This window comes from Salvelinus alpinus, chromosome 18, assembly GCF_045679555.1.
Source record: "Salvelinus alpinus chromosome 18, SLU_Salpinus.1, whole genome shotgun sequence".
NCBI classification, from domain to species: Eukaryota; Metazoa; Chordata; class Actinopteri; order Salmoniformes; family Salmonidae; genus Salvelinus; species Salvelinus alpinus.
Genome location: NC_092103.1, coordinates 25093560 through 25107510, shown reverse-complemented (window position 1 = coordinate 25107510; position 13951 = coordinate 25093560). Strand labels below are relative to the sequence as shown.

The 13951-nt window shown below is 43.3% G+C and overlaps 1 protein-coding gene across 7 annotated transcripts in view; it reads left to right on the top strand.

Annotated features, from left to right (window-relative positions):
* Window positions 1–13936, top strand: part of cacna1bb (calcium channel, voltage-dependent, N type, alpha 1B subunit, b) — a 224881-nt gene extending 210945 nt beyond the window's left edge. For 5 of the 7 annotated variants that reach the window (XM_071350768.1, XM_071350763.1, XM_071350764.1 and 2 more), the window contains 4 exons: window positions 1262–1300; window positions 4832–5090; window positions 9755–9978; window positions 10118–13936. In XM_071350768.1, coding sequence (XP_071206869.1) covers window positions 1262–1300; window positions 4832–5090; window positions 9755–9978; window positions 10118–10645 — 1050 coding nt within the window. In that variant the 3' untranslated portion in view covers window positions 10646–13936. The remainder of the gene's footprint in view (window positions 1–1261; window positions 1301–4831; window positions 5091–9754; window positions 9979–10117) is intronic. The other 2 variants (XM_071350762.1, XM_071350765.1) reach the window with 2 other exon arrangements.
* Window positions 13937–13951: the final 15 nt, after the last annotated feature.

Here is a 13951-nt window from a genome sequence, read left to right as displayed (position 1 = left end):
ATCTGATGATTTATCACCCCAGTGTTAATCTGCGAAATTGTAATTATTCGCTCCTATGGCCTATTTATTGCCTACCTCCTCATGCCTTTTGCACATATTGTATATAGATTCTCTTTTTTCCCCCTACTATGTTATTGACATGTTTATTGTTTACTCCATGTGTAACTCTGTGTTGTTGTCTGTTCACACTGCTATGCTTTATCTTGGCCAGGTCGCAGTTGCAAATGAGAACTTGTTCTCAACTAGCCGACCTGGTTAAATAAAGGTGAAATAAAATGATGATATTACTATGATACATAGTCAGAGAGGAAGGGAGTGAGGGAAGTAGTAGAAGTGAAAGGGAACATACAGTAGGATAGAGGAAGATAGAGTAGAAGAAGGAAACAAGATAAAGGTAGGTAGAAATGAATTAGTGAAAGCAGCCACAGGCTAACTAAAGCAGAGACGCTGTCTGTCAGTGCCCATCAAGTCATCCTGCTGACCTTGTGTGAATCCCAAATGGCACCCTATACAGTATGCCACTTTTGACCAAGGCCCATATGACTCTGGTCAAAACTAGTGCACTATATAGGGAAAAGGGTGCCATTTGTTATGTAGACTTTATGTGACATCTCACTATAATATTTCCTCAACAAATCTGAATGTAGAGCCATGTCCCCAGCAACACAGTGAACGAGTATTTTGCATTCTACACAAGATAAAATATTCTTGTTTTAAACAACTGATGATAATCTGATTGCCACATTGTGTAATATAATTTACTCAATAATGTAATATGCAAATATCTCTCTCCCCGAAAAGTTCAGGTGGAAAAGTCTGTAGGGAATTGCATAAAACCTTATTTCAACTATGCCTCATCATCACCTTGCTGTTAATAAATGTTGACATCCATTTCCACATATTTTTTTGACCCATTTGCCTGATTTAGTTTTTCACACAAATGTTATTATATCCATTATGGATATAGTTAATGTCCCAAATTTGTTTTACTGATATTCATTTTCTGTCTTTTTATTTTCATATTTTTCTCCCAGCTCCTGTGGTAAATGGAGTCCTGGTTTCTTCCCTCTTGAATACTTTTTCCGGGCCCTTCTTTCCAGCTGTGTGATTGGTTCACACGTCTAACCAAATGAATCCTGTCTGTCTCGCTTTGCTGTCAGTCTGTCTTCCTGTCTCTCCATCCACTCCCATTCCTCCCATCCTCTTCTCCTCTTGACTCCCATGGCTAATGTTGTGCCCACCTCCCTCCTGTGTCTGATAGCGGAACCACCCTCGTCACCTACCTGGGACCTACCTGGCAGTATGTACACCTGTTCCGCCTCTTTCTCTCTCTCTCTTTGTATATATCGCTTTCTATATATCTCTCTCTTTCCCTTTCTCTCTCCCATTCCTCTTTTTCCAACTCTGTTTGCCTCTGTGCTCCCTCCATTCCAGAGTTCACACACTCTCAGCATCAATGTTCCCTCTAAACTGCGGACGCGCAGCTCCCCCAGGACTGCCGTGCAGAAGAAAATATCAGCCCACTGAGTGAAGCATGAGTTTGAACTTCACTCACTTCTTAGAGCAGTGGTCACCAACCGGTCGATCACCATCGACTGGTCGATCTCTAAGGAATTCCTAGTCGATCTCCAAACATTTCTGTAAAAAAAAATGATAAAGCCTTGTGTTCCTATTTTTTTTAAATTCGTCTGGGGCTGTTGGCGTTAGGTGCACCCGATTCAGCTGCCCTGCGCTCCGGGTAGGCGAACTGTTGCCATTTTGAACCATTTCATTTGATTGAAGGTGCAAACTCAGGCACCATCAGCCCAGTAAAATAAAGAGCGAATTATTTAAATGTACACTCACTCAGCTGTGCCTCACAAGTAATACAACAACGGATCTATTACCGGTGGGATCATATAGCCTACCTCAAATGTTGAATTTTTTTATATATTTTTAAATGTCCCGAACAACAATGCACTGGCAGGGCAATTCAACCAAAGCCAATATGCGGTAAAGTCATGTTAAAAAACATCTGAGTGGTAGATCTCAGCTTGCATTATGACACAGAAAGTGATCTTGACTCAGAAAAGGTCGGTGAACACTGTTCTAGAGTTTTCCCTGTTAACACTATCAACATTTCTCTTTACTGTGGCAATTGTGATCGAATCAACGCAATATTAGCCACTTTTAATGCAACATATCGAAACAAAACAAACTATGCAAGAGCTTTTTTTGTAGGCAGAACGCATCGGAGTAAGATTCTATTGCATTGACATGCACGACTCAGCCCATACTCTACACAGACCGGTGTGACAAAACCAATCAGAGCTGCAGTAGGTCTATATGCAAATAGACCATTGCCATATATGGATCTGTGCCATTTACATTGAACTGGACTGTGTTTACAGCATGAGAGGTTGTGAGTAGATGCGGTTGTTTTGAGATAAAAGTGAGAGCTGCATGTAGCCATGTGTGCACATTTTGTTCATATCCTTTACTAGTTAGTGAGTTATTAACCCAGTTATAGATCATTTGTAGTCAGTAATAGAGGAGGGATTGCTTCCTAAACGTATACATTTCTAGACATCTTTGAAAAGTGAGTCAGGTAAAGAGTTTTTTTTGTCTTAATGGAGCAGTGTTGTATTTTGAGATAGGCTTGAAGTAGCCAATAGGCAGAGAGGAGAGCATAATTTCGTGGTATGGGAATAACAATGCATTTTATATTGTAAAATGGTTTCTTGCATCAAACACCACAACATTTTCAGTCACCTCCTTGACTGAAGGACAAGTGGATAAACAGGTTAATGTCAAGCCCTGCATGTTTTTTTTCAAAACTCCTACATTGAACACCACACCTTGGCTGCTACTGTAGGCTAAATAATATAACAGCTATTTCCATGTAAAAATGTTATGGGATGCATTTTCTCCATTGTTTTTGATGGTAGGCCACTCTGGTAGACCTACATTATGATCAAATAGCCACAGTAGCCTACTTGACCACTGTTAAAACTAACTTAAAGCGGGTACAGCCTGTGTTCACAGTAAACACATGCCGGAAGTTGCAAAGGAATTTTCAAAACTTTCACAATTTCACAATGTTTTCACAAAGTTTGCGCTCAGCAGACCTGAAATTTGCACAGTGCCTAAAACAATTAGAGGGAACATTGATCACTGTCTGTCTGACACTCTTTAGACATTAGTTAAAGCCCATATTGGTGTGAGTATTCAAGAGCCACGTCACCCACAGTAGAACTATTGTTCAGTGTTTTAGTACTTTGAAAGTTCCCCACATACATACATGGTACGCCATTTTCTGCTTCCTTGCCATGAAGTGACATATGACATTTGTGAGAATTAGTGTTTGTGTTGTTTCAGTGGGTGGTGTGTTAATGTTTTAATGTAAGCAACGACTGCTAATTTCCTACTGACATAACTGTACTGTTGTCTCTTTATTTCCATATGTTGTTGTTGTTGTACAATCCACTGACTGAAGCTACTGGCCAGAACTGTGTGATAAGAACTCTTGGAACAAGCACAACAGAGTGTATACCTCAATAATCAATTTGGTTATGATCTATAATATCTGTCAGTTGACTTGTGGCGATACCGATTCAACAATGAAGTAAGAACTCAACTTAGAACTGGAAATTGAACAGGACTTTTATATTGGGAATACTCCCATGCTTTTTCCAGGAGACTACTCAGCGTTATGGGTCAACTATGGCAGGGTGTCACCCAGGCTGTGACCAACAGAGGGGGTGATAATGTAGTTAGTGTTCCAGTCTATCAGCTCAGTTACTGTACCTCCAGTCCAGGCAGAGCTATTCGGTCAAATAAGAATCTGGCAGGGTGGAGACATTTCCTATTAAGCAACTACAGTATCACCCTGATGCTCAGTATTGAAGTGTTTTAGAAATAACTGTAATTATGTACTTACTACTAATGGACCACATTGATAGAAGCTGTTCATTCCAGCAGTCTTAAAGTTCATCATGTTGTATTTTGCCATGTTAATCAAGCTTCTTTCAAACACAGAAAAATCAGAGCTTGTCAAGGTGTGAAATATGTTATGGGAAATGTCAACACCCTGCTTATTCGTCACTAGCAGTGTCTCCTGCTAGCATATGACAAGTTTTAACAACATGGACCAAACATTATGTACGCCCAACCCCAAATCAGACCCTACCGCTTACCCCCTATGCACCTGTGTGTATCCCAAAAATGTGATAGATTTAGGTAGTATGGTGAATATGGTATGGTGCCAGTATATTGCCACTTAGCGTGCCAAAGACCTATAGCTCTGGTCCAGGGCATTACATGCGGGTTGCTGATGCTGAGCCTTCCTACAATGTCAGCAAGCCTCACATAATGCCCTGGACCCAAGCTAGCCAGGGGCCAGGGGCAAGGTAGAGTCATTACCATATCATTATCATTTTGATTATACCTACCATATCCTTTCGGTTCGATATCATGTGCCTAGGCCCTGGGGATGGGGGCAAAGGGGTTGATTTGGGATTCAAAGGGTGCTACGCCAATCATTAGTGTTGTGTTCAAGATTAAATATAGTGAGTGGAAATCTCGGAGTGTTTCAGTCAGAAATGTCTCCTCAACATCTGTTTCTGAAGAGGTTGAACGTCGGTCTCAAGCCCAGAGAGTGGTGTCCACCGGTCGATCGTACTTCCTTGTCTGTACTGTGTCTAGTGAACAGTTTGGTGCTTGGTGCTCCAGTCCAGTAGTGCTTTGGTTGTGCTGTATAAAATAACACTCTAACGCTACACTACTATGGTAGCTAGCCCTCCATCTTGTATTCCTCCACTCACTGTTCTTCCTCTTTGCTCGCTCCTCTCAGCCTATTGCTGACATCAGTCCTATCAGGCGGTCGGCGTCCACGTTGGCTTCCCAGTGCCCCCAGGAGATGAGTCTGAGAGACTACACCCTGGAGCGGCCCAGCCAGGCCCAAGCCCAGGCCTCCTCAGCCCCAGGTCAAGCCCAGGACAGGCCCCATCACCATCACCACCACCGCTGTCACAGACGCAGGGACAAGGACAGGGACAAGAAGCAGAAGTCACTTGACAGGGCAACCAGCGTTCAGCCTTCTAGTGAGAGGGGTACCCACATGATGCATGCATGTGCACACATACACACACAGACTTGTTTCACATGGTCATGCAGCAACATACACAGAAGATATCTCACTCACTGTGGAACCCATGCAGTCCAAGTTGTTGAACTATGAATTCATACAGAAATAGAGTAAGGAAACCGTTCATTCTCAGAAGCAGCAAAAGAGCCCTTGCTCTTGTTCCAAATCGCTTGGACGCCTTTGCATAGTGGCATAAATTCCTTATCGGATTACGGGCCTGATCGGGTTATGAAGGAAAGGGGTTTCTCTGTTGCGCTTCCCAAAGGACTTGAGCCAGGGATTTTGTGTGTCAAGTTTTCCATCTGACTAGCAAAGAGACTTATGAGCTCCCCGAGGAAAATCTGCTTTGTGTGGATTAGATTTTTGATTTGTATTTGCCGTTCTTCTTTGTTCTATGGCCTCAAAAACGGTAGTTATAAAATGTTGGCTAAGCTGCTCCAGTAGTAGCTCCCCTTAGGGGCGACGGGGCGGCCGCTCTACAAACTGTGTACGATGTGAAATCAGCACGTCTCATGTACAGGCTGTGACTGAGTGAGGCTTAAAAAAACTTTCTAGTGGAGAATATCTCTGGCAGCCTGGGCCCCACAGAACATGGGCATCAGTAGCCAAGAGTTTTTTATTTTTTTAAATTTTAATTTCACCTTTATTTAACCAGGTAGGCCAGTTGAGAACAAGTTCTCATTTACAACTGCGACCTGGCCAAGATAAAGTAAAGCAGTGCGACACAAACAACAACACAGAGTTACACATGGAATAAACAAACATACAGTCAATAACACAATAGAAAATTATATATACAGTGTGTACAAATGAGGTAAGATAAGGGAGGTAAGGCAATAAATAGGCCATAGTGGCAAAATAATTACAATTTAGCAATTAAACACTGGAGTGATAGATGTGCAGAAGATGAATGTGCAAGTAGAGATACTGGGGTGCAAAGGAGCACACAAAAAAAACAGTATGGGAATGAGGTAGTTGGATGGGCTATTTACAGATGGGCTATGTACAGGTGCAGTGATCTGTGAGCTGCTCTGACAGCTGGTGCTTAAAGTTAGTGAGGGATATATGAGTCTCCAGCTTCAGTGATTTTTGCAATTCGTTCCAGTCATTGGCAGCAGAGAACTGAAAGGAAAGGCGGCCAAAGTAGGAATTGGCTTTGGGGGTGACCAGTGAAATATACCTGCTGGAGCGCGTGCTACGGGTGGGTGCTGCTATGGTGACCAGTGAGCTGAGATAAGGCAGGGCTTTACCTAGCAAAGACTTATAGATGACCTGGAGCCAGTGGGTTTGGCGACGAATATGAAGCGAGGGCCAGCCAATGAGAGCATACAGGTCGCAGTGGTGAGTAGGAGCTGGGGCTTTGGTGACAAAACGGATGGCACTGTGATAGACTACATCCAATTTGCTGAGTAGAGTGTTGGAGGCTATTTTGTAAATGACATCGCCGAAGTCAAGGATTGGTAGGATAGTCAGATTTACGAGGGTATGTTTGGCAGCATGAGTGAAGGATTCTTTGTTGCGGAATAGGAAGCTGATTCTAGATTTAATTTTGGATTGGAGATTCTTACGGTGAGTCTGGAAGGAGAGTTTACTGTCTAACCAGACACCTAGGTATTTGTAAATGTCCACATATTCTAAGTCAGAACCGTCCAGAGTAGTGATGCTTGACGGGCGGGCAGGTGCTGGTAGCGATCGGTTGAAGTGCATGCATTTAGTTTTACTTGCATTTAAGAGCAGTTGGAGGCCACGGAAGGATAGTTTCAAATCAAATGTATTTATAAAGCCCTTCTTACATCAGCTGATATCTCAAAGTGCAAAGATACACTGAACCCTGTCTGAGAGGTAGTTGGTGAACCAGGCGAGGCAGTCATTTGAGAAACCGAGGCTGTTAAGTCTGCCAATAAGAATGTGGTGATTGACAAGAGTCGAAAGCCTTGGCCAGGTCGATGAATACAGCTTCACAGTATTGTCTCTTATCGATGGAGGTTATGATATCGTTTAGGACCTTGAGCGTGGCTGAGGTGCACCCGTGACCAGCTCGGAAACCAGATTACTGTCACGCCCTGACATTAGAGAGCCTTTTTTTATTCTCTATTTTGGTTAGGTCAGGGTGTGACTAGGGTGGGTACTCTAGTTTGTATATTTCTATGTTGGCCTGGTATGGTTCCCAATCAGAGGCAGCTGTCTTTCGTTGTCTCTGATTGGTGATCATATTTAGGCAGCCTTTTTCCCACCTGTTGTTTGTGGGATCTTGATTTTGTATTGTTGCTTGTTAGCCCTACAAAGCTGTACGTTTAGTTTTGTTACTCTTTATTGTGTTGTTGCTGGTTCACATTAAATAAAATGATGAACGTCTTCCACGCTGCACCTTGGTCCAATCCTTCAAACAACGGGCGTTACATTTACATAGCGGAGAAGGTGCGGTGGGATTCAAAATGGTCGGTGATCTGTTTGTTAACTTGGCTTTCGAAGACCTTAGAAAGGCAGGGTAGGATAGATATAGGTCTGTAGCAGTTTGGCTCTAGAGTGTCTCCCCCTTTGAAGAGGTGGATGACCGCTGCCGATTTCCGATCTTTGGGGATCTCAGACGATACGAAAGAGAGGTTGAACAGGCTAGTAATAATGGGTTGCAACAATTTCGGCTGATCATTTTAGAAAGAGAGGGTCCAGATTGTCTAGCCCAGCTGATTTGTAGGGGTCCAGATTTTGCAACTCTTTCAGAACATCAGCTATCTGGATTTGGGTGAAGAAGAAATGGGGGGGGCTTGGGCAAGTTGCTGTGGGGGGTGCAGGGCTGTTGACCAGGGTAGTGGTGGCCAGGTGGAAAGCATGGCCAGCCGTAGAAAAATGCTTAATGAAATTCTCAATTCGTGGATTTATCGGTGGTGACAGAGTTTCCTATCCTCAGTGCAGTGGGCAGCTGGGAGGAGGTGTTCTTATTCTCCATGGACTTTACAGTGTCCTTGAACTTTTTTGAGTTTGTGTTACAGGAAGCAAATTTCTGTTTGAAAAAGCTAGCCTTTGCTTTCCTAACTGCCTGTGTATATTGGTTCCTGACTTCCCTGAAAAGTTGCATATTGCGGTGCTATTCGATGCTAATGCAGTACACCACAGGATGTTTTTGTGCTGGTCAAGGGCAGTCAGATCTGGAGTGAATCATGGGCAATATCTGTTCCTGGTTCTACATTTTTTTGAATGGGGCATGCTTATTTAAGATTGTGAGGAAAGCACTTTTAAAGAGTAACCAGGCATCTTCTACTGACGGAATGAGGTCAATATCCTTCCAGGATACCCGGGCCAGGTCGATTAGAAAGGCCTGCTCGCTGAAGTGTTTTAAGGAGCGTTTGACAGTGATGAGGGGTGGTCATTTGACCGCAGACCCATTACGGACGCAAGCAATGAGGCAGTGATCGCTGAGATCTCGGTTGAAGACAGCAGAGGTGTATTTGGAGGGCAGGTTGGTTAGGATGATATGTGCCTGTTTTTACGGATTTGGGGTTGTACCTCGTAGGTTCATTGATAATTTGTGTGCGATTGAGGGCATCAAGCTTAGATTTTAGGATGGCCGGGGTGATAAGCATGTCCCAGTTTAGGTCACCTAACAGCATGAGCTCTGAAGATAGATGGGGGGCAATCAATTCACATATGGTGTCCAGGGCACAGCTGGGGGCAGAAGGTGGTCTATAGCAAGTGGCAACGGTGAAAGACTTGTTTCTGGAAAGGTGGATTTTTAAAAGTAGAAGCTCAAATTGTTTGGGCACAGACCTGGATAGTATGACAGTGTAGTCCATGTTTTCTCACATAGGTCAAAGGTCATCAATACACACTCAAACCCATACTGACCTAATTGATAGACAACCACACATATACCGTACCATTTCACATGGCTCAGAGACTATGATGGCACCCCTAAGTCCCTGTTTGCGCTGTATGACGTCATGTCTGAAATTGCATCCTAATCACCATATAGTGCACTACTTTTGGCCAGGTCCCATAGGGACCTATGGTTAACAGTAGTGCACTACACAGGGAATAGGGTGCTAATTGGAACCTAGCCCTGACCTCCAAGAAGCAGAAACATGATCCACGGAACTGGTGGGCTGGCTGGTCAGCCGTCCACTGATAATGACACGGAGGTGATCTGCAATAGAGATCAGTCTGTGGTCATGGTGTAGTGTAGGTGGAGGGTAGTGTCAGGGGCGCAGGGTGGTTTTGTGTTAGCGTTAGAGGCCAGCAGCAGCTGGGCTTTATTGGGCAGGCCCAGTCAGGGGGATTTATGGACACCTTTGGCAGGGCAGAGAGGGGAGGGAGAGAGGACAGGGAAGGAGGGAGGGAGAGATGAAGACAGGGAGGGAGATGCAGAGAAAGTGATACATTCCTCTGGGACAGACACACCAGGACAGGGCTCTGACACATGAAGAGTGAAAAACAGACACCTGAAGCTGTTCTGTTCTGTCGTTGTGGTTTTCATCAGACATTGGATTTTGGAAGAAAATTGAAAGGTCAGCACAAATTATTTTCTGATGTTTTGTCTTTATTCCTTTTAATTTGGTCTGAGGGATGCACATGCCCATACTTCACATGCCTGTATGTTACATCAGTCCCTAATACTGTGTGTGTGTGCCCCAGGTTCGTCTGTTGACCCTCCTGTGGAGGGCTTGACCAGGGAGCGGGCGAGGGAGCATGACCGTGGCCGGCCTCATGAGAGGAGGCACCACTCTGCAGCCGGGGAGACCAAGCGTTACTACTCCTGTGAGCGCTACGGAGGCAGGGAGCACTGCCACACCAAGTCAGCTGGCCCCAGCCGCTCCACCTCCCCTGGAGAGACCCACGACCTAGGCCTCTTCAAGCAGGTGAGTGGCCCTGGAGCTTGGGGGTTGAGGGAGAGATGTTAGTGCTGCTTTAGGGTGAGATGATTTAGGTTAGGGGGGGCGATATCCTGTCCATCGCTTCATCTCTACGACTCTCTGCTTTGTTTTCTGTCTCCTGCAGAGTATCGGGATGAGTAAAGGCAGCCAAGTGGTCCTAACCTTTGGATCTAGTCCATCCTGCCGTGGGCGCAGACAGCTCCCCCAGACCCCCCTGACCCCCCGCCCCGCCGTGGCCTACAAGACTGGAAACTCCTTGCCCATGCAGTTTGGTGCCACAGGGCACCAGTCCTTTCTCAGTCGTGGACTCTCGGAGCGTGACGCCCTGCTGGAGTCACCCCCCATACCCGTCACCCTCATTGGCTCAGACCCAAACCTGAGCCCCTGTCTGCGGAACGCCCCTCCACGCAGACTCCCTGAGGAGCCTGACAACTTCCAGGATGCTGTGAGCAACCATGGAGGGAGCCACTCCCCTAGGATCATTGCCTCAGCCTCCCATGGGGCTGCTGGGCCCTCTTTTGCACCTGCCCCACAGGGTCGGGGTGGGATCCCAAACGGGTACCACTTCACTCTTGGGGTCAATGCCGTTTCAAGCTCCAGCCCCAGAGGGACTGGGAGTTTCCGTGAGAAGGAAGAGGATGACTGGTGCTAGTGTAGCATAGTGTGGTTTAGCTAACATCCCCCTCCACATATCTGGAAGCGTTTTAGCTTGAACGTTGATGAACTCGCTCATCTTTTGTACAGATGACAGTACAGTTTTGTCAGTTCCTGTGTGCTCCTAGGTGGCCACGGGTGAGAGGTATGTTCCAAGATGTGTAAAACATTGACAAAGTACTCTGAAAAGGAAAATCATTCCCGTTTTTTGTGATGTTTTCTCTTTTCTACACAAAGGACACTAAAGGACAAAGGACACCTGCTATGACATTTTCTCAATTCCCTTTTTGCACTGAAATTAAAGCTTATTTCGATAGTGTGCATAGTCCAGAGGACATGTGAAATCCCTCTTGAATATTTTACCTTGGTTTTATTAGATGAAAAAAAAGCCAAAATGTCTTCCTACTGTCTGTGAGGGAAAACAACTAAGACTTTAAACAGTGTTTCTCTGCAGGATTGAGCAGAAAAATCTTTATTTCACCCTATATTCCAGTTTTAAAATGGGGCTACATACTATTGCTGTCTAAAGGACAAAACACACTGTGCTGTCATATGGCTAAAAGCAGCTGGTGGCCTATCGCCTCTGACCACAGACCATCGGCCGCCATTTTCTACACAATGAATAGCCAATGTTCTTTGACACCCAGCAGGTGATCTACTGCGTATGGTGTGTTTCCTTTCATGTGTCTGCTGGGTCTGGAAGTAAAATGAGAGGAACCAGGAGACACAAGTGGTGATAAAAATGCATTACCACTCAAATCCCCTCCCCCTCTGCAGAAAATCTAGTATCTCTTTTACTCTTTTTACACAAGCTTTGGGCTTCTATAGGTATTACAGAAACATACATACGGATAGTATATGGTTGCAAGTAGGTCTAGTATTGCTGCTGTTTTTCCATGTAACCCATGACACGTTGAACCATTTCTCAACAACAAAAAAACACAGGACTGAAGATTCTAATATATTTTCTATGGAATATCTTTTCAGGATGTTCATTATTTTGTGAGTTGTACCTAGTGTAAATGACGAGTGTAGTTGGGTAGGTCAGCTGTTTCTAACGTATTGCTCTAGTGGCTGAATACCAAGTGCCTATCATTAAAGATGTGTTATTGTAAAGCTATAATGCAGCCTGACTTGTGATGTATCAACACTGGAGAGGAGAGGGTGGAACGTATGATATGAGGTATACAGTATATGAGGTATATAATAACTGGTTATGCATATGAGTAGACATTTATATAGTTGAAAAGCAAAGAGAGGTTTACGTAATTTTTTTTATTTTTTATTATTATTATAATTTTTTTTCACCTTTATTTAACCAGGTAGGCTAGTTGAGAACAAGTTCTCATTTGCAACTGCGACCTGGCCAAGATAAAGCATAGCAGTGTGAACAGACAACACAGAGTTACACATGGAGTAAACAATAAACAAGTCAATAACATGGTAGAAAAAAAAGAGAATCTATATACAATGTGTGCAAAAGGCATGAGGTAGGCAATAAATCGAATAATTATAATTTAGCAGATTAACACTGGAGTGATAAATCATCAGATGATCATGTGCAAGAAGAGATACTGGTGTGCAAAAGAGCAGAAAAGTAAATAAATAAAAGCAGTATGGGGGGTGAGGTAGGTAAATTGGGTGGGTAGTTTACAGATGGACTATGTACAGCTGCAGCGATCGGTTAGCTGCTCGGATAGCAGATTTTTAAAGTTGTTGAGGGAGATAAAAGTCTCCAACTTCATTTAAGGACTACAGTATGAATTGCTGGTTTGGAATGAACAAAGCCTTTTCTTTGAATCTCCAAGGGGGGAAAGATTTTTGGTAATTATGTACAATATGATTATATAAGTAGGTCAGAACTACAGATCCAAAGAAAGCAATGAAATGCATGCCAGGGTCTTGAACTTGTCAAAGTTGCCTGTACTGTTGCTTAAGGGTGTATACAGAGCTTTTGCCTTTCTCTTCCAAAAATATACAGCACTGCCAGAGTGAGATGTAAGGAAAAGTGGTTCCAAGGGAAAAAGTGCCCTTTGTGATTCCTTCCAACAAGGAAAGTTTCACTTTACATGTTCTTATCGATATCAACAATATATTCAAATGTATGACTCCATATCTTTCAGATAAAGTAGAGTAAATGTACAGTACGCTAATGAATTCTGCCACTTTTGCCAATATTTCATGGGTTTGTTTTCTTCCAAATATATTTATCCTGAAAGCAGGGTCGTGTGAAGGGTTTCACTAACTGATATATAGCCTACAACCTTGTGTGTTCACAGGTATTGAAGGGTTGTGTTGAGTGTTGACTCTTTAAAGTAGGGCTATGCAACAAGATGACACTTTGGGACGAATTCTCATCTGCGCTGTAGCTTTACCCTCTGGGGTCTCCAGGTTCAGGCTTTAGCATGACTTTTTACCAAATTTTACATAGGATTTATTAACCAAGATTTGTAAAATGTAAATGTAATATATAATGTACGTTGAAAATGCATTAATGAAGGCACAATGGTTATAAATTGAATTATGTCAAACAGGGCATTTTGAGTTCAGCAAGTCGATTTGCATGTACTCTGATAGAACCACCCAGATGGACAAATGTTTGTTTTTATTGTACTAAATCAGAAATAGCATTTATTATGTTTTCTATAGTCAGATAACTCGTGCAATCTATTTGATGGATCGTCAAAGGTGAAATATTAGACTTTGAATTGAAGGTATTAAATGTGAACATGGCTATATGTAGGATTGCAGGAATCTTCCTTTGGCCTCTGTGTGCCAATATGGTGTCATAGTGGGGGATAAAATGAGTGTGTACCCCTAGATCTGTGAACACACCCATCATGTTTTAAACATCACTCACCCCACCCTCCCAGTAAATAGGTCGCCAATTTTAAAACCACACCAGTTTGTCTCGGCATACCTCATCCAGTTTTCCTGTGGCTATATTCCCTGGACATGTCATGTTTGCATGTTATGAAAAGTATGTGCATGTGCAAAAAAAAAGACATTGTATAAAGAATGTAGTGTATGAAGATAAACAATCTGTTCACTGGTTGTATTTTCTGAAGATCTTTAATTAATGCAAATGTCTTCGTTTCTGGAAAGTCAAAGAGCTTGAATAACATTTCAACGAAAGTATTGAACTATATTTGAAGGTTCTGGTCTGAAGTAACTGGGTCCTTTGCTGCCTGATATGTTATAGGCCTATGACTGTCAATCCTAGTTATTTCTACCATTACATTTTGTATGAATAGAAGTCCTTGAATAAAGATATATGAACATGATTGAAGCCAATGAGTTGGCA